General features: G+C 32.9%; 1 protein-coding gene across 5 annotated transcripts in view; it reads right to left on the reverse strand.

Moving 5' to 3' along the window:
- The window catches only part of EDEM3 (ER degradation enhancing alpha-mannosidase like protein 3), a 51,357-nt gene that overhangs the window by 4,304 nt on the left and 19,722 nt on the right, over positions 1-27,331 (reverse strand). For 3 of the 5 annotated variants that reach the window (XM_074308581.1, XM_074308577.1, XM_074308580.1), the window contains 14 exons: positions 26,033-26,186; positions 19,786-19,920; positions 17,274-17,379; positions 15,900-15,997; positions 14,534-14,659; positions 13,137-13,220; positions 11,469-11,552; positions 10,973-11,097; positions 9,345-9,510; positions 8,936-9,090; positions 7,853-8,009; positions 6,345-6,539; positions 3,667-3,832; positions 233-418 (listed from right to left, as the gene is read on the reverse strand). In XM_074308581.1, the coding sequence (XP_074164682.1) occupies positions 233-418; positions 3,667-3,832; positions 6,345-6,539; positions 7,853-8,009; positions 8,936-9,090; positions 9,345-9,510; positions 10,973-11,097; positions 11,469-11,552; positions 13,137-13,220; positions 14,534-14,659; positions 15,900-15,997; positions 17,274-17,379; positions 19,786-19,920; positions 26,033-26,186 (1,937 nt within the window). The remainder of the gene's footprint in view (positions 1-232; positions 419-3,666; positions 3,833-6,344; positions 6,540-7,852; positions 8,010-8,935; positions 9,091-9,344; positions 9,511-10,972; positions 11,098-11,468; positions 11,553-13,136; positions 13,221-14,533; positions 14,660-15,899; positions 15,998-17,273; positions 17,380-19,785; positions 19,921-26,032; positions 26,187-27,331) is intronic. The other 2 variants (XM_074308579.1, XM_074308576.1) reach the window with 1 other exon arrangement.

A 27,331-nucleotide genomic window follows, 5' to 3' on the forward strand; every position in this document is an offset into this window, starting at 1 on the left:
CAACTAATATAAAACATCGATGAATCATAATTTTTATAATATTCCTAAAAATTTGGAAAAACTAGAAGGCAAAAAGGAAAGCTTATTTCAGCTTATTTTAAGTACTAAGATATATAGTACTTTTAAAACAATATTTTTCTATTTTTATCTACAAAGAAAATACTGCAACTTACTTTGTAATCAATCAGAGCTAGTGTTGACCTGCATAAAAAACTAATGACTTTGTCCTTACCTCGATCTTTTGCTTTATCAGAGAGAAGCACTTCTACCTCCTCATATTCCTTGATTGCATCCAATATAATATTTCCTTCTTTGTTGAATAAGAACAGCATAGGGATTGTAATATCATCTGTATTCTTTCCATCACCAGCCATCTGGAAGAGAGGGGCAGTGTCGCTACTGCTCCCCTCATTGTCATCTACCCAATGATAAACACAGTAAACTTGAAAACACTTTTTCATAAATACATGCACCCACCATGATTTTTGTCCTTTATTTTGTATACACAACTGAATCAAACTATCATCATAAAACATCATAAACTACTAGCTTAAAACTGTCTGAATAAGATCCAAGGTTCACTGATTTTCAATTTATTTTTTTTTTTTAGTTTCCACTTTTATAAAGGACAAAACAAAATGAGTGTGCTCCCCTCTACTCAATGATCAAAAGACTGATGAATTAGTCACCATTTTAGAGGGGGGAATAGAGGGAAAATCCAGTGGCTGATCTTCACATTTCTAGTAGTTGTCCTTCAAAGTCATTTACATCTTATTTTCACCATGTTCCAATAACCTTGGGTAACAGAAAAACTGTACAAGAATAGTTTTCATTTCTTCCCTAATTCCTGTAGCAATTAGTATCGGATTCTATAGAATAGATATGAAAAAAAAACTGAAGAAATTTAAATGTTTTGCATTAACAGCTGCAATGCTTAATATAATAAGGAAAACTTTTCATTCACTGTTATAAAGTTTTTCTTAGGTAATGAAAGCAATTTTTAAAAAAGAAAAAGTGATATGTTAAATATTTTATATTTATAATTAAGCAATTTCATTTACACTTTGTACAAATGACAAAAAACTAAGTCTCTGATGTAAACGACCTCAATGAGGAACTAATAATAGAAGAGTCGGACTAGGAGTCAAGAAACTCATGTTCAAAAGACACTTCTACCATTTTATTTGTATGACTTTGAAGTCAGTTACGTTCTATGGGCCTCCCTTGGCTTCAAAAGGAGGAAGTTGAACTAGAAAATCTTAAAAGAGTTTTTCTTTTTCTCAAGTAACTATGTGAAATTTCCAGATACTACTTAGCAAACTAATTCATTTTTATCACCTTCAAATGAAGTCCTCAAATCCTATGGATTTTTTAAGTAAAGAAAAAAAAAAAAAAACAACAACAACAACATAAGTATTCTATACTTTATGAAGTTTAAATTAAGTTGAAAATGTACAAGAATGACAATATGAATGGCAAAAAAGCAAGAAATCCAAGAGTCTGAAAAGAAAAAAATGAAGAGAATGGAGTTTGCAGAGTTAGCCAACTCTAGCATGTACCTGTCTCCCGGCAAGCATTCACTAGAAAAGGCCACAGTAATCCTAAGAATCTTTGCAGCTTTCTCTGTATGGAGGGGCTAACTTTCTTTCCTAACAGAGTCACTGAACTGATAAATCAGGGGATATACTCCACAAAGATGGAGTTTGTTAAGTTTAGCAAAGCATATGACTAAATATTTTCTACAAACAGGAAAGAAAGCAAAAGGCACAGCCAGATATATCTGGAAGTATTGGAATGGCCCAAATCAAATAGTTAATTATTATCCACTCTCAACCTAGAGGGAAGTTTTTAGTGAAGTCCCTCAAGATTTGTCCTTGATCCTGTGCTATGAAAAATTTTCATCAATAACTTGGATAAATGTATAGATGGAATGCTTCTCAAATTTGCAGATGACTGGGAAGGGCAGTTAGAATGTTGGATGGCGGATCCAGAAGGGCAGCAAGCAAAAGCTCAATTATTACTTTTTGGATTTGCTTCAGAAGGAATTCTTATGATCTCATTCATGTGTGTGCCTCTCCAGGCCCACATACCTGCTTAACTGCAGGATTCAAGGCCATCTTGACACGGCTTTGACCCCTTTTAAGTGCCAGCCAGCAGAGTGGCAATAACTTAGAAGGACCGGGAACAGGTATCCTGGATACAGGTTGGCAAAGGTATGAGGTCATATCACTAGGGGATACCAAGTTTCTTCTTGGATCCCAAAAATACATTGTCTCTTCATGTACTGACTGATTTATTTGCCTTTTGTTTCCTGAGTGTATGCAGTTTCAGAACTTAAATAGAGAATGTTTAGCTACAAACCTTAAACAATAGTGTCTCTCTCTCTTTTCTTGCTTCCATGGTCACCATGAGAGCCAATAAAGCTGGCCTGTCTTTGGCAATTAACATATGTGGTCCTACCTGATGCTCAAAGAAGCCACCTACCTAGGTCTACCACAAATTGAGGTTATCTAATATGACACGTATGGCTGAGAACAGCAAATTCATTCATAATTGATCATCCTACAATACTGCAATTATTTTATACACAGTATATTTCACTTTGCATGAGCTTGTTAAGGACATGCGGTGGAGGCTCTAAGAGAATTTATTTGCCTCTTCACTTAGTCCTTAACATGAGCTCATGGAAGTCTTTCTAGGTTTTTCTGAGGAGATCTGGCTCATCACTTTTTATAGCACAATAATATTCCATCATAATCATATACAATTTGTTCAGACATTCCCCAATTGATGGACATCCCCTCCATTTGAATCCTTCGCTTTTCCTCCCTTTCCTGCCCTAGGTTAGATTCCCTGATTCCTTCCTTCCTTCCTTTTCTTTCTTTTTTGGTGAAGCAACTGGGGGGGGACTTGCCCAGGGTCATACACCTAGGAAGTGTTAAGTGTCTGAGACCACATTTGAACTCAGATCCTCCTGACTTCAGAGCCAGTGCTCTAGCCACTGCGCCAATTAGTTGCCCCAGCCCTAAGTTAGATTTCAAAATTAATCTACCTCATCCTGTCTTCCTCTTCCTCTGCCACAGAGGAATGAAAAGCTCACTTTTGTCCTTGCCCAAGCCAGTCCTTCTCCTTATACACCTGGTTCCATCTCTCTCGCCTCTTACAGAAGTTTGTTTCATCATTTTTCTATTCCTCAATTATCCAACCTCTCCTTAATGTCTGGGATCTTGCTTAGGAACATCCCTAAATTACTCCGCTGTTTAAAAACAATTCACTTGACTCTACTAACCCCTCAAACGATTGATGAGCTAGAGCTATGGTAACTAGGCAAGATAAAATCTGAACGAACCCATCAAAAATCTTTTATACCAATGTGCTATAACTCCCTTTCCGCCCCTTGTGATGCTTAAAACTATTGAAGGTAAAGGGACATAGAAGTATGTTCAAAGATGTGAGTTTCCTGCAACAGTCACTGTGCCTTAATGAGATACCTGTTCTTAGTTACTACCAAAAGCTATGCCACTGGCATATCTACTTATAAAAAAAAGGTAAATTGAATTTACAAGCAAGAAATTTAATAAGGTCCCTAAAAAAAGTAAATTTAAAAGTATTTAAATGATGTGCTTAATTATTCTGATCAAGTAATAAGAGAAAAAAATTGCTTACCAATAACAATGCCACCAATAGCTCCAGCTTTTTGGATGTTCCGAGCCTTTTCAGCAAACATACACTGGCCTCTTTGCATCAAAGCAATTTTCCCCATCACCATTTCAGGATTAGTAATCTCTGAACAGCCATTGTACGGTTTACTGCTTGCAACAAATCCTCTTGTCTTGAAATATATAACAAGTGATTAAAAATATGATTAGAACAAAGAATTTTAACTCTTCAAGTAATTCAAGAGTAATAATTAAATACAATATTTGAGGCTTTCTTCCTAAAGAAGGATTCAATAGAACTCATTTCATTCACATACATTATATCATACTTGCACATTTTAAGTTAATTTTTGGATTACATTACATCACAAGAACAAACCAGAAAATATCTTGTTTCAGAGTACTTATTATTTCCATGATTGTATTAGTCTGATCACTGGCCATCAATTCAGTGTCTAATACACCTCTCTGCACAGACTAGGTGTTCAATAAGTATTTGTTGGGTTAATTAATTTGGATTGCAAATGGGATCCTGACAAACTAACCAGAAAAAAGCAACCAGGATGACAAGGACTTTAAAAGCAGGTTATCAGGAAGGATATGCAATGGAATTTTGGATATTTAGCTTTGAAGATGAAACTAAAGTAAAACAAGACAGCTTGTCCTGAAACAGTTGAAGACTAGCATGTGGGAAAAAAAAAAAAAAAGAAAAGAAATTTCTTCTTTATTGCTCCAATGAGCAGAATTTCAGCAGAAGTTATTTAAAAAAAGAAAAAAAAAAAAAGACTTCAGATTAATATAAATGTGAGTCTATATACTAAATTCAATCCAAACATTCTGTATTCTACCAAAAACATATCAGCATTTCAAGAAATTTTGTTTTTATGAAATTTCCAACTCAATTCCCAAATTCCCAACTAGTTTTTAAGAAAACCAAAATGAAACTATGCAAAGTATATAATAACTTTGAAAAATAATCTTCAAACCGCTTCAAATACCTGGGAGGTAGCATGGTACAAAAAAGTACAGGATTTGGAGAAAAAAGGAATTAATTTCAAATCCCAAAGGGGGCTTTTGCTATCTGTGTTACTATAGGCAAATCCCAATCTCCCTGGGTCTCAATTTCCCTCACCTTTCAAATGAGGTAACTAGATAAGAAGGCTTTAAGTTTTTTTTTTTTTTATTATTATTAATATCCTATGACCTCAAACAATGGTGAGCTCATTAACTGAACAGACTGTTTGATTTGCTTCTGAACTTTCATATGTAAAAGATTTTGAAAAATATATAAGTATATAAAAAGATATAAAGATCCTTCATAAAAAAGAAATTGTTGTCTTTAAGCCCTGAATTTAAGTAAAAAGTAACTGCAAAGAAAGGATATAATGTGGCTTAAGAGCACAATTTATGATAAAGACCATGAATTATATTCAATATAAGCCTAATATGACATAATACCAAAAAAGGAAATATAATCTTGTACTTCACCAATAGAAGGATGTTTCCATTGTTGAGATTAATATGTTTTAAGAAAGGTTATCTATGTAACTAATGGCTACATTGGTCTGACTCCATTCTTTTCAGTGAAACCACATCAGAAGACTTACATTTTTATTATAGATGCAGTATTTTAAGAACACTGAAAAACTAGAATATATAGAGGAGACTATCTAGAATAATGAAGGAACTCCAAACCACGTCATAGGCAATGACTGAAGAAATTAAGGACAGGATTAGCATAGAGAAAAGAAGTCCTGACACTGGTTAGGAAAAGGAGATGGAGGAAAGAACATAACAGGTTTTTTCAAATATTTTGAAGCTATCACATATTAAAAAAAAAAAAAAAAAAAAGATTATGTTTACTTCTCGTGTAGCTTCAGTACTAGGACTAACAGCACAATTGAAGTTGATATCTATTAAGCTAGGATTATGGTTCAACATAAAAAGAAATTAGCAACCAGCACATCAAGTATATTAAAACTACTTAGAATAGAGATCTTGACTTCCCTGATTGTAAACAAGGTACACACTGCCCAGAGTAGATATTTAAAATATATGTTAAATGAATAAATGAATTAAAGTTGTTCAAAAAGCAATGAGATAACTGATTACTATGTTTCAGAAGCCTTGCAGAAAATTATGTGACTCCTAAGAATATTTGTTGATTGACTGGTAATGCTGCATACACAAAGTTTCTTTAAAAAACAAAACAAACTTTTAATCCACCATAATTTTATCAAATTTCCTGAATGCTTCAATAACTTTATAAAAGATTAATTAGAACATGAATTGCCTACCAAAGCTAGGCACTTAAGACCTTAGAATGAATACTAAGTACACCTTAACCTTCTATATGATAAGGCCAAAGACTACCCAAAAAAAAAAAAAAAAAAAAGGGAATCATATTCTCTATATATCATCCAAAAGAGCAGCAAAGAACAGGTTTTCCATTTAGGAGGTACAGAAAAGCAAATTTTTAGGCAATGAGTGACAAAAATTATTCTGGTGATATTTACATTTTTAAAAGTTTATTTAGCACACTCAAATCTTAATTTTTTTGAATATAGTATGTTCAAATTTGGATTTGTGAACATTTATTATTTTTGTTAAAATACATTGTGGATGGTATTTGAAAAAATCAAAAAGCATTAGATACTCTATAAGATACGTGTGATATACACATACCCCTGATTTGTGTTTAGACAAGTCCATCCCAAACTGTGCTGGCCCTGCAGTCAATACTACTCTGCCAAAAAATGGATGGGAAACTATTTGAACAGCTCGAGGTGGTAACTGTTGTTCTTTCTGTTGCTGACTAGACAACTCAATCATCTCTTGCATGAATCGCAAACCATCTTCAGCATCAAGTGAACTTGCAGCCTAAAATGAAAATGAAACAGCTTTAGATGGAAAATTAATGACTTTACATTTTCTACAAAAGATTTTTATTTTTTGGTGCTATTGATGCTGAACTCTATGCTTTTTTCTCACATACTCCAAACATATGTATAATCTCCCCAGTATTAAAAATAAAAAATACTTCTACATTATATTACATCATTCTTAAGTTAATCAGTTTGGATTTTTTTTTTTTACCAGAAGCCATCAACAACAGGACAGAAGAATTCATTTCTGAATCATTCTTTATTAGGGATGGAGTATCATGATTTTCATATTCTGCTTTCTTTTGCCTACTACTCTACTAATTATCCCAGAAGGCAGAACTATGAACAATAGATGGAGTCACCAAGCTCCATCTTGTGAAATAAAAATTTCCTAAAATTAGGGTTATTCTAAAGAAAAATAGCCTGCCACAGGGAGCAAGGGAGGTAGAAAGTTTCCTCTCTGTAGGTCTTCAAACACTGAATGAATACTTTAAAGGAATGTGGTGGAGAGAATACAGTGTTTAGGTATAGGCTGTTCTAAATGGCCTTTAAAGTACCTTCCTACTAAAATTCTATAACTGCTTCTCTTAAAGAATGAACCCACTGATTTCCCACATAATTCTTCTTTCCCAAGGCTATAAGCTAACATCCAGCAACAACAAAAAACTATCTACATGTGTAGTAGTTTATTCAAACTGAATATATTAATAATGTAAGTAATTCAATGGCTCACTTAAATGCAAATAGTTCTGAAGTACAAAATATAGTATAACTGTTAAAATTCTATTCAACAAGATATTACAAAAAACTTTTAAGTGATGAGATTAATATAATTTTACAAAATAAACTCAGTACTTAACAGGCAAGCCAAAAAATGCACAAAGAATTTAATATTTCTGAAAATGCCAATTAGTTTAGTTGCTTTGGCCCAATGAATGAAATTAAAAAACAACACATGTTAAAAATAATATGTATAACATATATAAAATAGCCAAGTAACAACTCTACGGCCCATTTTTTTGGCTGAGGCAAATGGGGTTAAGTGACTTGCCTAGGGTCATACAGCTAGGGAGTGTTAAGTGTCTGAGACTTCAGGGATATTGCTCTACCCACTGTGCCACCTAGCTGCCTCTTTAACTTTCAAATAAAAAGGCTGAACTAAGATTCTAATCCAGTATACAAAATTTCACAATTCAAATGGCATATTGAAACCTTCTGGATATCACTTTAATTGTTTTAATTTAATGCTAATAAGATATTTTAAAAGTATTGGAAAAAATATCTTTAATTAACATAGCAGAGTCTTACTTGAATTGCATGCTGGACCAATTGCACTCTTCCATCTTTGAGATGAATCAAACTAACTCCCATCTTTTTTAAGATTTCTAAATGCTCAGGATTACTGGCCATGAAATCTCTGGCTCTCAATGGGGGCTTAGGTCCACTGCCAAAACTCTCCTCTCTGCTAAGAATAATAAACCAGGATTACAATTATATATTTTAAATAATGAGAAACAGATATATAATATATATATATATATATATATATATATATATATATATATATATATATATATATATATATATATATATATATATATATATATATATATATTTAAATAGCAAGAAACAGACATTTTTGTTACATGATTATGTCTATACCCGAGTTCTTTTGCCTCAGATTATCAGTGTGATTGCTGGAAGTGACTGAGTTGCCTTAGGTTTGTTTAAGGGGTTTGGGTTTTTTTTCCCCTTTTAATGAGTAAATAATATTCTCAGGATTAAAATTGACAGGAATGACATAAAGATGACTGTGTCATCAACTCTCAGCAATTCCATCACAAAGGCAATTTTTTTCCCCCTAAATTTATAAATAGAATGTTTATAGATGGCGTGTATTTATCTAGTCCTACTCTGAATGCATTTCACTTCAAATGCATTTCACTTAATTTTCACTTTCACTTCAAAACTGTGAACTCCTTGAAAGTAAAGGCCTTGCCTGATTGATTTATGAAGCTCAGTTTCCACAAAGCAATCAGTAAGTATTTCCTGAATGAATGAATTGGTGAATGGACTTGAAAAAATTATTTTGTGTAAAACAGAGCTACAGAAAATACAGCTATATATTAATAACTGAGTTGTTCATTTTTCTATTTAAAAAATGATAGCACTAACCAAAAGAACTCCTAATGTTGCCATTCATATATTTCTATAAAAAATAAAAATTTTACATTAAAAACAAAAATAAAATTACCAATTTTAACCATAGAACTGTACATTTTCCCATCAAACCATTATTATTATAACCATTTTCCTAGTCCCCTACCAGATATGACCAGCTCTTTTAACTATTCAAAATTTCATATTGATTTAAATGAAAATCTATCTTACACTCGCACAACACCTCGAGGACAGCTTTTATCCACCACATTTTTCAAAGGTTCACGAATGCTCTGGGCATACATTGGATCATTTGGGAAGAGAATTTGAGTATTTGGACATGTCCAGTCAAAATTACTATCATCTAGTTCTGTATATTCTGTAGTCTGTAAGAAAACAGAAGTTAAAAAAAAAAAGGAATTAATCATTCCTTTAACATATCATGATCTAATAAAATAAAATTTTAACCAAGAAAGACAACACTCTCAATAAAATATTGTGAAACAACTGGTAATAAAATAAAAAACTTTTATAGAAACCAAAATGTTATAGTGAAATTAAATAACCCCATTGATAGATTTATCTGTTTGGCTACAAGTACAAATGACAATAAAATATTTAATTGAGAAAGGTAACTCACTGTGTTTTTCTTAGAGACTGTTTGATTTGTAGTAGAGAGCCAAAGAGGTAATAGATGAGCTTCTGTTGTAAAAATGTAATCTTCTATATCAAAAATAATATCTTCTTTATCAGCAAATAGGAGATAAAGATATTTAAACATTTCAGCCAAGAAGAAAGAGTCCATTCTAAATATAAAAAAATACAGTTTTAAAACTTCCAAAAAGCTTAACAGCCAATGCAAAGTCATTTTTTAAAATCCATATGCAACCCTATTTAAAATTTATAAGGGAATTCTTAAAAAAGTTCTAATGATTCCAGAATGTCGCTGCCAGTCTTAGCTCTAATTTTATTTTGAGCCAGAAAAATTGACGTGAATCACAATGCCTTAAAGATGAGAAAAGAAGGGCAAGGTCTGCTTCTTCTAGTCCTACTAAAGAGTGTAGGAGTTAGGATTCAAAAGCCTCTGTTTTACCATTTCTACTAAGGGTTTGTCAATCAATCATATGACAACTACTAGTTAGTCAGTCACTTCACCTTCAGATTTAGGTTTACTCTCATAAAGCAGAGACAGATCATCTGACCTGACTTCCTTAATGGATTATTCCTCTGTAACTAATACCATAAGTCAATGCGAAACTATTAAAAATATTCATCTCTTACTTCAAATGTCAAAAGAAAATGCTAATGAGTCAAAAACCAAACAATTAGGACCAAGTAACAATAGCAATTAAAACATCTTATCTTTACTCCACTACAAGATCAGAACCCTTAGTTTATAGAACTGTGTCCAAAATAGGCTCTGAATGAAGGCTTCTCCCATGAAGGATGCATATGCATTTTGTGAACTTCATTTGGCTGCTTGGTGACTTTTTTTGTGTACTAATTTCTGGATCTTCAGTTGTATTCTGGCTATTTAATCATGTGATCCAAGTATATTTCCATACAAGAAGCACTACTGTGGTACTAAACATGCTGAGTTTAAGCCTTTTCTTCACTTTGGTCCAAGTCATTTAATCTCTCTGGGTCTCAGTTCCTCAAGTTATCCCAATTCGAAATAATAACATGCATATTCTCTACCTCACAGAGATGTGATATAAAAAAAAATTCTTGACAAAGCTCAAAGTCATATATGTTAACTATCATTACCACATATGATATTCTACCACAGCACATTTTTTATTATTAAAATATTCTATCACAGGGTCTCACAGAAGAACAAAACTTGCCAGCAAATTTTTTTTTTTTTTTTGGCTAAACAACAGAACAAAAGGGAGACTAAACACTACCCACAACTAGGGATAAGGTGATTAAATATGATGCTGCTTATCTTGTGCTAAACTCATTATTTAGAAAAACTACCCAATTTCAGATCACTTTTAAACGCTATTTTGTTTCTAAATGTTATAAGAATAGAATACCCTCATTTCTGATACTCATATTGTAAGATTTAAACATTATTTTATTAATTACAAGTTAATTAATAAACATTAAACAATTAAGTTATTACAAAAAGTATAGAGCTGTTCTCTAAAGAGTTTATTTCCTTAAGGAAACTTTGTCAATGTGGTAAAATTTATTTAAACTTTAATGCAAGTGTTTTAAGTAACGTAAACATTAACTTGAAGAAAAAGGCTAGGAGTATTTTACCTATCCTCATGACTTCCAGTACGAACATCTTTCATGGCAGCAAACCCACAAGGCACTCTAGCATATTTATTTAAATTTTCAATAAGTGTTTTCCCTACTTCGAGGTAGTAAGGATCCCCTGTAGCCTATTTAAAAAAAAAAAAAAAAAAAAAAAAAAAAAAAAAAAAAACATATATAATATATATATATATAATGTATAAAATATGCTACATAATCTATTAAGTAAAATCTATTTCTAAAAATAATTTGAGTTCAGTTAAACACATAAAATTTACTACATTTCTTAAATAGACAAAAACAAACTTCTACTTTGGATGTATGGATAAAGCAGATGATGTTATCTATGATATCTTCCAATAACCATTCATTAAACAGTGACACACTCACCCAATGAAATATTCAATAAGGATTTTGAAAATTCAATTGTCATTGTCAAATGGCAAAATATATAAAAGGATATGAGGACATGGGGAGGAAAGAAAGAAAATTATCTTACTTTATATAAGAAGTAGGTACTTTCTGCAAATTCTGGTCTTAAGGGATGCTGAGCCCAGTGTACTCTGAAATCTGTAGTAAAAGCCTAAACAAAATTTAAAAGTACATACCAGATAAAACTTGGATGTAAAAATCCATAACAAAATTAGCAAATTCTAAATAGTTTTGAAATAGCTTAGAATATTACAGATGATATACAACACTCAATTAAAAACATAAACATATTATGTATGAAGAGGAAATAAACATTTCTTTAAAAAAAAAACAAAACTTCAAATTTATAAGATTAAATGATCAAAATTTAAAGGAGAAAAAAATCCAATTAATAACCATATCAAAAACTGCCCTAACAAATTAGAAAAATGTAATTAAAACAATTTTGAGATTCTATTTCACAGTTTAGAATGGTAAAGATGACAAAAGAGGAAAATGACCAACATTAGAGGTACTGCAAGAAAACAGGTCTATGAATGCACTGGTAGAGGAGCTGTGAAATGGTTATGGCCATTCTGGGAAACAAATCAGAACTATGCCCAAACTAATCTATATTATTAATCAGTATATATTATTTGATTACAAACTGAGGGTACTCTATATACTATCTACAGAGCCTAAACTTCAAAGAAATAAGAGGACAAGGACTTAGATGTACACAAAAACATTTACAGCAGTTATTTTTGTGATAGTCAGAAACAGGACATTAAGGAGATAGTTCTACTGGGAAATGACTAAGTGAATTGTGCAAGGTACATGGAATATTATTAGGCCATAAGAATTCATGAAACAGGCAGCTTCAAAGGAAACCATGAAGACCTCTAGGAAATAATGTGATGAAAAGTACTTCCTTGCCATTCCTCCATAAGCCATTCCATTTCTTGACTTTAGCAATTTTCACCAGTGTCTCCCATACCTAAAATTCTCTCCCTCCTTCTCTTCTCCACCTCTCAGCATCCTTATTCAGCTAATATCTCATCTGCTACAAAAAGTATTTCCTGGTCCTTCTTAATCTTAGTGCTTTGCCTCTGAGATTATCTCCCAACTATTGTGTTTGCCTTTTCCATTAAACTGTTAGTTCCCTAAGAGCAGATATTGTGTTTTTTCCCTTTTTTTTTATATACTCTGCAATTAGCAGAGTGACTGGCACTTGATAAATGCATGTTGATTAAGTGAACTAGGAGACCAATTTACATAAACTTCAAGAGAGCTTTCGGACATACAGTGAATGAAGAATTCTTCCCAAGCAACTAATCAAATAGTTTTAAGACAAGACAATTTAGATACATTTTTGGAAACTTGAATTCTACCTTTTACCAGGAATTTTAAAGTTGATACTAAAAATTAAGTCTAGTGGCAGCATATTTAAATTGGTAAGATAGTTATCATACACATAACTTGTTATTAAAAATCAAATCTAATCCAACACCAAGATTTCACAAAAATAAATAGCTATTTGAGAAGAATGTCAAAAATATATACATGTAACTGTATAAAAAACTGATGGCTTCTCTCATTCAGAGGAATCCATCTATCGATAATGCATGAATGTGAAAACATGAAAATTACAAGTTTAAATAGAAAACAATTATACTATAATATCTACATCTTCCACAAAATACTTTTTTTCTTTTGAAAATAATGTATTGTGATCGCTATGATTTTTGTTACTTACTTCTGGAAGAAAATTGTGCTTTTTTATCACCTGATACAACATTTCATGAGTTTCAATAGCAGGTCTAATATCGCCTTTTAAAACCTAGAAATCATAGAATAAAAATTAATATAGCATATACATTTTGCTAGCTAAATCACTGTGATCAACATCATGCAAAACCACACAAATTAATTTGCTCATTTTTAAAAAATGTGAATACCAACCTTTTTTTGCTTGAAGCCTTTTCAGAGGCAACCCCTAAATCCATGTGATCCTGTTTGTCATTTAACTTGGTTTAAGCATAGATATTATTGACCCTCTCAGAGAAGATACATTTATATATTTATTGATGATCTATTCCAATTTCAAAAATATCAACAGAAATCAAAAACTAGCTACAGGATATATCTATCTAGAAGATTTAGGGTTTAAAAGTAGTTAGGTTAGCTAAGTTGCTTTAAAGTATGATGTTATTAATACCAGGGTCATTTCCCTATGGGAAATAGGATGCAATGGAAGGTAATTTATCCACATAATTAAATACTGGATACAAGAATCAGAAGGCCTGGGTCTGAACCACAGCTTAACTGACTGCGAATTTGAATTTGAAAAAATTGTATAATATCTTTAAATGAAGGTGCTAAGATAATTTCTAAGGGTCCTTTTCAGTTCTAAATCCTATGCTCACATAAAAATCAAACCTGATCTGACTCCTTCCTCCACTTATCTTTCTTTCAATGTCACCATCATTCTCTCAACTCATTTATGTCCAAAAACTTTCTTCTTCACTCCCAAACACAGTAACCAAATATTGTCTATTCTTCCTTGAAAATCTCTCTGCCCTGCATTCTATTCTTCCTTGAAAATCTCTCTGCCCTGCATTTCTTCTTCATTCTTATTGGTAGTATTGCAAGCCAAGTCTTTATTATTTTGTCTTCTTGATAGCTACAACTACCGGACAAGGCAAAGAAAGTTCTCAACAACAAAATCCTTGGCACCATTCAAATGGAAAAGAAAATGATGAAAGAAGATGAATTACTCCCTGCCTTGTTGCTACATCCTAAGAATCAAAGGACCAACCTAGTTTTGTTTTGTTTTTTAATTTGTTCACAGTAAATGTACTTGTAGAGCTTAATAAGTGCTTTTTTCATTCATTCATTACTCATCCAAATAAAGACAAGCTATTATCATTGTCTACTCCTAAAGAAACAAAGGAGTATTTAGCTGGTATCTAGCATTTGACAATGGTTATTTGTTACTTCATTTACATTCCATTACTGTTTACATTGAAAAATAAGGATGAAACAATTTTCAGTGACTTTTGTTTTTAGAGAATGTGAATTAATATTAATAGTATTTATTTCACTTTAATGGTATGATTTAATGCAAATTTTAAATGCTCAATTTCTTTTTACCTGCAGACCTGGGAAGAAGGCAAGCAAAGAATCCATCCAAGTTCGAGCATTTAGCATTGGCTTGTGGATGTGCACATCAAGCAGAAGAGGGGGCTGACTGATATACCTCATTATGGCATCATAGTGCTTTAAAAAAAAAAAAATTCATGAAATAAGAGCAAGAGAAAGAATAAACAGTCAAACAAGCAATTCTGGACAAGTTGTTTAAGCTCAATGAACCTCAGACGTTCAGATTACAGAAATATCTGGGAAAGAAGATGAGCTCTGGAATCAGAGATCTACTTCAAAACCTGCCACCAAAGTTTGCAACTATACAACATAGAGTAAGCTCTCTCTGGACATCATCTTCAGATTTGATCTATAAAATGAAGGAGTTGGATTGGAGGGTTTCTAAGTTATGTATTATTCTAATATTGCAATAAAAAGCTTGACTTTATATCCTAAATGAGAAAAATGTATAAAGCTGAATCAATTTCAGTGCTGAAAGTTTAATCATTTTAATAGAATCATTCCAAAATAAAGTATACCTTCCTATACTTTCTTAAATCAAGTATATAAAATAATTAACCTGTTTGCTGTTGATGACCAAGGTTTCAATAATATGAACATAAATTTCTGTTAATATTTCTACTTCTTCCTGCTTATTCTGATGGATGGGGTTCTCTTTTCCTTTCCCTTCAATTTTCTTTGTTGTTTAATTTCTTTTAGGATAAGAAAATGTTTTCTTAATGAGAGACAGTGTGATAGGCTGGCAAAATGTTGGACAGTCAGGAAAGTGGGATCCTGATTCTGACACCCCTTAGCCATGTGATCCTGAGCAAATCAACCAATGTCCAAGTGTCACAGGAAGTTACTTATATCTATCAAGCCAAGAAACTAGGAAATTAATAAAGAGTTCCTTATACTGACACAGTGCTGCTGTAAATATAATTATCTCCTTCTAACATCCTATCCATTCAGTAGTTTTGTTGTTGTTCATTAACACCCAGATCATTTGGGTTGTAAGAAATTGCTACAATCAAAGAGAGAGAATTATAATAAGATTATAGTCCATCCATTTCCCCTTTCAGCAATTCTGATAAAAGATCTAAAGTTAAAAGAGAGAAAGAGAGAGAAACTGACTGAGACTAAAACTACTGATTAAAATTAATTTTCTGGAATATGTATTTCAATTATCGATAAAAAACCTGGCCCTAACATCACCAAAGATAACTGAGTTACTTGTGTCACACTTATGTGAACAAATCTGCCAAATTTCATGACTACATAAAAAGAATTCTGTCAAAAACTGACAAGTACTTTACTTTAAATCTAAAAATTTTACAAATTTACAAATTTTACAAAATTAAATGGTGAAAAAACTTACTGTGTTAAATCTTTCCAGAAAACTGTCATCCCCAAGTAAGACATAGGCTTTCAATAGATATTCATAGTATGAATCAATTCCTGCTCCAACTCCACTATCTATGAAAAATGAATTCAAATAAGCCTATTCAAAACAATTGTCAAAATGATGCAAAATATAAATGAAGTTACTCCAGTACTTACAGAGGCCAAATAAGGATACTGGTATGTTAACAGAGAAAAGGGAATTATTAAGCACATAAATAAAAATAATAGCAGATTAACAGTGAAATAACTTTTTAGAGATAATTTGTGATTTTTGTGGGAGAAAAATAGTGTTTCTCTAACAACATTTCAAAATTGAGAGATAAAAGACTTGTTTACAGAGATTACATGATTAAGACAAAAAGGACAAACTCTTAATAGGACATTAAACCAAAGCACCACCAGAGGGCACATTTGCGCCTTTTAAAAGTCTCGTTTTTTATGTTACAGGACCTTCTATAATCACTTATTAATTCCTTTAAAATCATCCTGATCTTGTTCATCGGTCTGGGTTTCTTTTGCTTACAAGGATTACTAAGAAAATGGAGATTCAAACAAAATTTTAAACAAGCATTCCTTCTCTATTTTCCCACCTTTCTTCCGGAATTGGTGACAGGTGGTGCCAGGTAAAAGAATTCCTCCCAGAAGAAAGATGCTCTTCCCCATGCCCATGGCACTGCTTAGGAGATGCAAACCCTCCTCAGTAGCCCCTTCTTTTAATCAAAAAAGATTTGCTGACTGTATCTGGAGATTCATATACACAAATCTTTTGCTGCAGCCCTCTGGCATACTCAATTACTTAAACAATGGCCATTCCCGTTTCTGACCTTTTACATGAACAAGTTAGTAAGGCATTGTCTTTTTCCCTCAAGATCAAATTGCCTTTGTGTCAAGTTCAAATTCTGAAAACCCCCACCTTTTCTAATAAGTCCCTTCATGTGAAATTCAAATAACACAGCTATTCATTAGATTTTAAGTCTCATGAAAGCAAGGATGTATCTCATGCTTGGTGTGGCCTTAGGATCTAGCACCTAATGTTATGCAAATGTCACCAGGAAAAACAGCAGTCAGTAAGCTGTGGCACTAGACAGAATTGCTAAATTATCAAGACTAAGTACACTTTAATACATGAGGTGAACTGGGATATAAGGACCAATTATAATACTTGAAAAGCTCCAGCTATATTGTGATTTTGATTCCAGTTAAAAAAAAAAAAAAAAAGGCAAAATAAAACATAAAACACCATAGCTAAAGCTCCAAGGGCTGCAAAGGAAAAGACTGATTCCATCACTTCCCAAAATACTCTAAGAAGATAATGAAATTGTGATGAAAAAACTGGCAACTTACATACCTTTGCGTACCCAGTCTCCAGTATGAATATTAATAGTTACTCCTACTAAATTACTGCTGCGCTGTCTTTTTTCCCAGAGAAAGTCAAGGGCTTTCCGTGCATATTCCTGAAATAAAATACACACATGAAAACTATAATTTAGCAATCTAGGAAATCACATAAATGATAATTGATATCTCTTTAAGAGGATGAAAAAAGTTACAACTACTAAAGAATTCCCTTCAAAAATCAGCTACCCTAGCCAATTAAATGAGATTAAATGACAAAGTGGTTAGAGAAAGATGGCAGAGGTTAACAGTTCTGCAAAGATTGAACTCATAAATTACAAACTTAAACAACATTATTTATCCTCAGGTTTGTGTATAGCAAAATAGGAAAAGCAGCTTATTTTATATATAGATATTTATATTTATTGTTATTTAACAATAGCTGTGTCAGCATAGTTGATAAAAGTACCAGGCCTGGCTGAAGTCAAGAAGTCTTATCTTCCCAAGTTCAAAAATGACCTCAGATACTTACTAGCTATGTGACCCTGAGCAGATCACTTAATTCTGTTTACTTCAGGTTCCTCATCTGTAAAATGAGCTGGAGGAGAAAATGGCAAGCATCTTTGCCAAGAAAATCTTAAAGAGGATCATGAAAAGTCCGACAGGACTGAACAGAAAATAATGGTTTTAAGGTTTGTGGAGCACTTTATCTGTTGTCCATTATATGAATCTCACAACAACACTTTAAAGCAGGTATTACAATCATTCATATCTTCATTTTAGTGATTAAGAAACAGGCTGAGAGAGTTTAAAGTGATTTTTCTGTGTTCCTGTATCTAGTAAGGTTTGTATTCTGTAACCCACTAAGTTCTCTACATCTCAACTTTTTCCCTTTGTTAAAAGAATGACAATATTAAAGATGAAAAACCCTATGAAATAATAATTACCATTGAAGTAATGATTACCATTTACTATTAGCATAACTAAATTAGCCTCTTAAAATGATTCCCCCTACTCAAATATAAAGTAAATAACTTTTTATAGATGTTACTCTGTCAAAAAATTGTATTTTTTAGGTGGGCAACCAGTGAAGTTTCCAGAAAGGTGACAGAGACTGAAACGCCAATGTCAAGAAATCAGAGCCTATTTATCTCAATGCTAGATAACCTAGTTAATAGCAAATGAATAGATGAATCTGGCTTCTAGGTTATTGTTTGGAAATTTTTAGATGATTCCTTGATCTTACATGCACTAAAACTAAATAATTGCTTTCATGTAATATTTTATTATATAACAAAGGCTACTCTAAGTCAAAAGTCCTGTAGCCTCCTGAGTATACTTTAAAATTAAATTATGTTTCTGAACTTTTAAAATGTCAGTTTGCTTCTCATTTCCATTTGATAAAATATATGTTGCTTTAATGTTACTTGGTAGCATGTATAGGGAAAATCCTAACAAAACATGCAACAACTCAAATTTTTGTTTTAAAGATAAGAAATACAAATATCAATTCTATATGTAAACTGTCTCTATACAGGTCATTGCTGTACTCTCACCACTTGCTTAAGCAATTGAAAAAGTTAAGCAGAAGAAGCTAGGTGGCCCAGAGAATAAAACACCTGCTATATAGTCAGAAGGACACAAGTTCAAATCTAGCTTCCAACACTTGACACTTCCTATTTGTGCAAAGTGCAAGTCACTTAACCCCAATTATTTTATCAAAAGGGGGAGTGGGGAAGAGCATGGGTTTTGCAAGTGATTATAACAATTACCAACTCTTGCAATGTTAAATCTTCTAGGTAATAAAAAAAAAAAAAAAATCTTCCTTAGGGTAAATAAAATTTCTTATTGGGACTGTCAAATTAAATTTTCCAATCAATATGTAAAGTACAAGCTTTCTGTTTTCAAATATTTACACCAATTTGCAATGTGCTGTTGTCTCCAGAAGATGCCGATAGCTCTCTGGGAGGAGATCTGCTGTGTCAACTCAAATCTCTCGAGCCGACTTCCCTTGCTGCAGAGAGCAACCTCAAGTCTCGTCCAGACAAAACTCTCTCTTTCCTCCAAAGCTGCCCTATTTATCCTCCCAGAGAATGGGCGTGGGATAATGCAAGGGCTTCTGGGAAGAATTACTTCAACCAATGAACTTGCTCCTCCTAAGCATGCAAGCTCTTCCCCAGGAATTCACAAGTAAACTCAGGCCGGAACTAGAGAATTGTCAAGTACTGACTTAGCACTTAGTAAGAACCTAATATCTCATTATCTCATTAGCACTTAGTAAGAACCTAACAACTACCCTCTTGAGAAAACACAAGGTTACTTTTAATATAGTTGGCAACATTCACTTTTCCTTAGCATACTTCTATGTGGTGGATTTAAACAAAAATTCCACTGAACAAAGAGATAAAAAACTAAATACAGCAGTACTCTAATTAAGAATCTTAAAGCTATTCAACAGAATCATGAAATAAAAAAGTGTTAGCTAGACCCAATACCCAAGAGATTAAAGATCTTGAAAAACAAACCTCAAATATTGATGTTCCTGTGAAGCGACTTAGAGCAGCAAACTCAAGGATCAAGGTACCTGCACACGCAGTACAGGTATCCGTTTCTGTTCCCGTTCTAGCTTCTGGTTTTCTCATGCCAAATTTTAAATTAATCTGAACAAAATGAAAAGAAAAGCATTTTAGCAAGAAGGATATACTAACTCTTTGACAAATGACTACTTTATTTTTCATAATGGCTTTATTAAACTATGAAAATCAAATATGAAATAAATAAGTATATTACGAAATTTAATCCAAACACCTGAGACGATAATCCAAACCCACTGGATGATATGCTACACAAAACACTCAAAGGCTGACAATTTTAATTCCTTCTTCACCAACAGCAAAGTTCAACTAGATTATACATCTTATATGAAGAAATTATCTTCTAGCACAGATATCAATGGATGAATTGCTAAAATTATTCAATACAGAGTTAGAAACTAGTTGAAACTAGGCCAGGTCTAAAAAAAAGTTAAATTTAAGAAACAATTTAAGAAAAACTAAAAATCCTCTCCTTAGAACTACTAACAGTCTTTTAGACATAAGTGGCAAAATAATACCTTATTGTGATAGTGATAAGAGGCAAGCTGAGATTTTAATATACTGAGTTTTAAAAATTTTAAACATTATTCTACCATGTGATATAAGTAAAAAAGTATTTCCATTTACAACAATGTCTCAAAAGGATAATCCAAAACATATTACTCCATGAACTTTCATTAACCAGAATCCAAATGATCAAAACTCTCAATTAAAATCCAGAATTTCTACAGCATCACATTGTTAGAAGGAAGGAAAACTGAGAACAAGTTCAAATTAAAGAATCAAAAGGGAAAAAAAAAAATCAAATAACTTTGGGTAGAGAGGAGAAAATCCAAGAGAGCAATTTACAAATGTATTCCCTGATCACCTCCAGGTGGCTGCATTCTCTTCCTTGTTTTCAGCAGAGACCCAGGAGGAAGTGGCTTAAGCTACTATCATCTTCAGTTGGGAAAAGCTTAGTCACCCACAAAAGACATCTGGTACTACTCAAACCTTCAAGCTAACAGTTGCTCTTACTCTCAAAACCAGGAAATCCCTCACCACAAAGACCATGGCTTACCTTCTAAACTAATAGTACTATCAATAAAAATGTATTGACCCTCAAAAGCCTAAGACTTGCAATTACAACAAAAAGCCATTATAGTTACCAACATACTAAAGTAGCAAAGCTCATTTGTACAATTTAGAAAAAATGCAAATTTAAATTTTTTGACTGATCATTAGCTAACTATGAAATTTAATTAGGAGTAATATCTTACTTCCCCAAACATTCCAATTAACTGAGTTTTTTGGGTTTGAGGTTTCTTTGTTTGTTTGTTTGTTTTTGACTACAACTAGCTATCTACTGACTCAAGGACACAAATGACACATACACAGAGATAACTAATATTATAAGGCAATAACCAATATGCCAAAAGCATTTTATATTTTCTAAAGGAGGAGGGAGCTCTCCTAGGTCAGAAGAGGAAAGCAGAGGGGTATGACGCAGCAAGAGAGGACCAATCTGTATGCAGAACTATTTATAATTTCAGTTCATTAAAATTAATGAAACAAAAACAAAATGCATTTCTGAACTCACGAAGCACTGTGATTTTCACCCAAAAAAACAGAAACATTAAATGCCTGATTTGCTTCTAATATAGAAGTCAGTACTTGTTTTCCTGACTATGCCTCCAAGAACTTAGAATGGAGGAGAGCCTGGCAGTAGCATCCTTTTGTTCTTGTCAAGATTAGAAATATGGGCTGATTGCCCAACTTGACTAAAAGGTTCAAACCAGAGGAGTAAGATCTCAAGAGGAGGCAAATTAGAACTTGGCTCCTCTTGGCTTCAAGACTAAGAATCACAACAGAATTAAAAGGAAATACACTTCTTTGTGGATATAAAAGTTTAAATGTAATCTGAGTTTAAAAAACAAGCTCTATTTAGATGTGTTCCAATACTTCATAACTAAACTTCTGAAAAGCCCATATTTCATAAAGAAAAAACAAGCACCTATACTATTTGTGGCCATGAAGTAACTGGGAGGGCCCAGTCACAAAATCCATGCACGCCACCACTCATGAGCTGATCACTATGTGCCCCCACCTCCCAGTAAAATGGTGAGACCAACCTCTACCATGCAAAAAACATTCCCATATTACAATTTATTATGAATAAAAAACATGATTTGCAAATAATGTCAAACAAAATTTCCAAATGAGACTGATTAGACAACTTTCCATGTAGCAGAAGTTGTATGCAAAGCATGTTGGAGTTCTTTTTCTCCTTTTTTTTCCCTCAGCTTCTTTTTTGAAAATGATTGCTTTCTATGCGTATCTGCTTGACATACCGGAGGCCACTAAGTCCAGAAAACATAACAACTTTTTTACTTTCCTATTAATGTTGATGGTTTCTTCTGTTCTCAAATCTTTGCCTGCGTCTCATAAACTGGCAAAAGCTAAGAGATGCTAGACTCCTTAAAATTCAGCAGCTTGTAGCTCCATTTGTAACAAAAACTAAAAACATTTAAAAGTAGATTTAATTAGTAAAGTTGTTAATACTGTTGGAATAAATTACAACTAAACAAATAAGCGATATAGCAACCCCACCACCACTATATCACCACCCCAGCCCCTTCCCTTGGGTCTCAAAGATGAAATTGTTCCTCCTCCTTGCCCTTCACACAAATCTTTGGGACTATTCCTTCCATGTAACAAGTGCCTTGCTCCACTGAGCATCCCATCCCTTAGATCATCTTCAATTCTTTGCTATTGGCTCCTCCCCCACTTTCTACATTGAAATCTCCCAACACTAAAAATAAACAAAAGAAAACTATTTTTCTTTGCTCCTGCAACCCACTCTTCAAGCTATCATTTTCTCTTTACTGCAAAGCTTCTAGAAAATAGTTAATACCTCCACTCCCTCATGATCCATTCCCTCTTTGGCCTCCACAAAGTGGATTCTATCCCTACTACTTAGCACAAGGAGACGGCTCTCTCTCCAAAGTCTGCAATGATCTCCTACTTAGTAAATCTAACAGTTCTTAGTTCTTCCTTTCCCTTGACTTTTCTACAGAATTTGTGGACTATAAAATACTGTTGACCAGTTCCCTCTCTTCCTTGATTACTGTTCACTCCTGGCACTCCTCTCTTTTCTTCCTCTTGATCCTTAAAAATAAGCATTTTCCTCTCAACACCCAAGAAAACTCTGTCCTGAGCTTTCCTCTTCTCTTTATTCTTTTTGCCTGGGTAATATTAAGAAGCATCATGGACTTGACTATTATCTCTATATAGATGATTTTCAAATATTTCCTTTCTTGACCTCATTTCCAATTGTATGCTAGTCATTTTCCTCCATAGTGACTGATAGGAAGCTCATATTCAACAAGTTAATTCTTTTCTCTCTGGAATCTGTTCCTTCTCTAACTTCCTCATTTCTGTTGATGGTACCACCATTCTTCCAGCCAACTAAACTTTAATCCAGGAGCTCTTAACTCTTATAGTGTCATGGATGCCTTTGGCAATCTGATGAAACCAATGGACCACTTTTCAGAATGTTTGCTGCCTACATTGATAATTGGATAAAATGCTAAATTCCAAAAAGAAGCTAGTAAAAGTGAAGATGTAATGTACCTAATCCATGTACCTATTGAAATTTGTCAGGCTAAGAACCCACTGTTAGGAATCATTTTTGACTGTTTTCTCTACAGATATTCAATCAACTGCCAAAGCCTGTTGATTTTAAGCTCTAAATCTGTCTCCTCCTTTTCACTTATAGTGTTACTTACCTTCATTTACGCCTATAGTGAAAAGCCTAAACTAGTACGATAGCTTCCTAATTAGTTCTTTTACCTCCAAGTTTCTCCCCCTTCCACCCATCCTTCACACCACTGCCAAGATAATCTTAATACAATGGTCAAATCACATCATTTTTCTATTTTAAAAAAAACTCTCCCTCCAACAATTCCCCCCACTTAATAAAATATAAATTCCTTCCTCTGGTATTTAAGGTCTACAACAATCTGTCTCTAAAACTGCACTCTACCAGCAAAGTAGACAAATATTATTTTCTGATCTCATTCCTTCCTCTCTTGCCTCTGGGTTTTATGCTGTAAAAATTCAATAATAAGGATGAGTCTCCACTCCTACCATGTCTACCAGAGGACAAGGCTCCACATAAGTGCTATCACCTCCTTAATTTAATTAAGTATTCTCTAACTTCCTTCAGGAATGTATGTAAGTGATCTCTACCAATTACATCTCTCAGACCACTCTGACCACACTTAAAATCATTTCATTTTTATCTTTCAATAAACTCCTTGAGAAAAGTCATTTTTCATCCTTGTATCCCTAGTGCCTATCACAATATGCCTTGCACACAGCTGACACTTATTGATACTTATGAAGTTAATAAAATTAATTAAATTTAATTTTTAAAGAAATATTGCATATTTCAATTCTTCATCAAATTTTTATTTCAAAAAAGCCCTCCATTCCCACACACACACAATTTCAAAATTCTTCAACTTCCCATTTCTAATTATAGAAAAGAAGAAAATCTGATCTGGTCTCTGAAAGAGAACTTGGATAGCAGTATGAAAAGTGTAACCAAGGGCACAATGGCAAGTAACAAATAAACCAGCAAGGTTGGAGCAGAAGGTCTGTGACAGGAAGAAACAAGAAGTAGAACTGTAGACAAAGAGCCACTGAAGATTTTTTTTTTTTTTAACAAAGAAGTAACATAATGAAAAGTAATTTTTAGAAAGTTAAATCTGGCATTGCTGGTATTTAGAATGAATTCAAGGGGATAATCAAGAATACAGTCATAGCTGAGACATTAAGTAATAATCACCTATTTTAGCTATGAACACTGGGAAGAGAATAATGATTGGCATTTTATATAGCATTTTTTAAGATTAAAAGAAATTTCTACACATTATTTTATTTAAGCCATAAAACCACCCACTAAGGTTAGGTAGGCAGATATTATGATTCCCCATTTTATAGATTAGGAAATTTGGGACTTTGAGAGAGTAAGTAACTTGACCATAGTCACTTAACTAGTTTCTTGTAACTTAGTCAGAGGCAAGATCTGAACTTGAACTTGAGTAATCCTTACTAAAAGTCCAGCACTCTATCCACTACCTCAAGAGGTAGATATCTGAGAGCCTCTAGAAAGACAGACATATGAGGCTTGATTGATTAAATATGGGGAAGAGAGAGGGAAAGGAAAGGAAGGAATGGAGTAAAAATGTCATTCAAATTATAAGCCTAATTGTTGAAAAGGATGGTGGTCCCATTAACATAACTTAAGAGGTGAGGAAGCACCTCTCCAATGGTTCTTTCCCTTCTGCATCAAGCAACAAAACCTTCCGATCCCACTGTCAAAAAACATTTCTCTCTTAAATGTTAAAATTCTGAAATTAGTGATCCATACTACTACAAACCTCTACCTTCCTCATAACCCACTTTCTCAAGTCTCCCCTTCCATATTTGTGTAGCCTGAAGAGCCTTCCTCAAGGATCAGTAAAATGATCGAATAATAAACATACCCAAAGGCCCCCTCCTATTTTCTCTTTAGCACTGATACTTCTAACTACCCTCCCATCCAGGAATTTTCTATTTCCTTGAGTTCTTTTATATTCCACCATTCTGGTTCATTTCCTTTTCCACTTTTCTGACACATCTTCCAATTCCCCCAAAATAAGAATTAACCTGTTTCAATGTTTTGCTATTCTGTATTCTCTTCCTTCAAAAGCACTATACAGATTTGACTTCAACTATACCTCAATGCCAGTTTATAGCATATTTCATATCCTTAGACCTTCTTTCTATATTATCTTTCCTAGAAACTTTATCCACTCTAATGACTTCTACTATCACCTCTAAGCTAATGGTTCCCAAAACTATACCTCCAACTCTTGACTTCTTTTCTGGGCTCTCGTGTGACATTCCCAGTAACTGCCTGTTGGAGAATATTCTGTATGTTATATGATTTCACATGAAATATTTAAGATTTAGATTAAATTATAACCACTTACGTGTAAATTAAATGAAAAAATGTCATAATTTATAGTATTAACATTCACTCTAAATACTGTTTCTACATGAATTGAGAAAGATACAATCAAAAAACATTCCCCATATAAGGTAGTAAAAGAAGTATGTAATGACTACATTGCTCTTCAAAATGACTTACTCTTGGATAAGGAAGGCCACTTGTGGTATTGAAAGCAGGTAAAAGCTTATAACCCAATTGCTTGGCCATTTGGAGAAGTTCATTATTGTACCACTGCATGTGTTCGCCTTTCTCCTTCAGCATGATAGCCACTGAGTGTCCACCTAAGAGACCCCTAGAATTACATATAAGAAACATCCACATTTTATAAATTGCTCTAATCATAAAATCAATGAATGCCTCCATAAAGTTTGGAGTATTACAAAAGTTAACAAGAATAACCAGGTATAGAACAGGAAAAGAAAGAATGAATAGTTCAGTTGTTTAACTCACTCTGATCACTTAATCACTGTATGGCAAATCACTGATGTTTCACATTTTATAAGTCAGACCTGATAAGATCCATTTGTGAAGAGTTTTAAAATTCTTAATCAAATACTAAGATACAAAAACTAAGTAGTTTTTAATTTTGCTACTGTTTATATTCCTATCAATCCTAGAATAAATCATAATAACCGTAAATTGAGAATTTGCTGTAAAATATAAATGGACTAATGAACCACATGAGTTTCTATAACTATACTGAGAACCTTCACTAAAGGATACCTAGATTTTAGGTCACATTCACTCTATATCTCTGGCAACAGGATGTAAATTAGATTACAATAACAATCATAATCACAAAATAATTAAAAGCAGACAGTGTTTTCTAGTTATTTCCTAATATCTTCAAGGAAACATGTTTTAAATATATAATGAGCACTTAATCTGTTTATAGCTGAGATATATACTTAAAATTTTTTTTATAGGTAGATTATCCTACCAAGAGTTGCCTATGGTTGGAAATCAATATAAGTTTAAGAACAAATTGAGTATCTTAATTTTTTAAACTATAAAGTGAATTTGTGGCACTTAAAAGATCAAATATTATTTTCCCAATAAATCATAGTTTAGCCACAAACTAATGATAGATGACTCATATTCATATTGTAGCCCTTAATACTGAACTATGATGTTCCTGATAGCAATTTATGATAGTGGTTTAAATGAGCTGGAAGTGACTCAAAAGAATAATGCTCAACTTCCTGTCCACACAATAAGGGTATAAAAATTTTTTTCTTGTAAAAAATGGTTATAATCACAAATCAAAGTCTTTGTAAATGCTCCAATTTGAAATGTGATGGAAGCATTTATAACTCAGAATTTTTTAAAAAGCCCTATCATTTTAACCTAATCAAGTGCCTTATTTTCTAACCATAAAAAATTGGAAACTATTAATTTCATGTCCTAAGTTTTTATGATACAAATTTACAGCTTTAA

Source organism: Sminthopsis crassicaudata, chromosome 4 (genome assembly GCF_048593235.1).
Source record: "Sminthopsis crassicaudata isolate SCR6 chromosome 4, ASM4859323v1, whole genome shotgun sequence".
Lineage (NCBI taxonomy): Eukaryota > Metazoa > Chordata > Mammalia > Dasyuromorphia > Dasyuridae > Sminthopsis > Sminthopsis crassicaudata.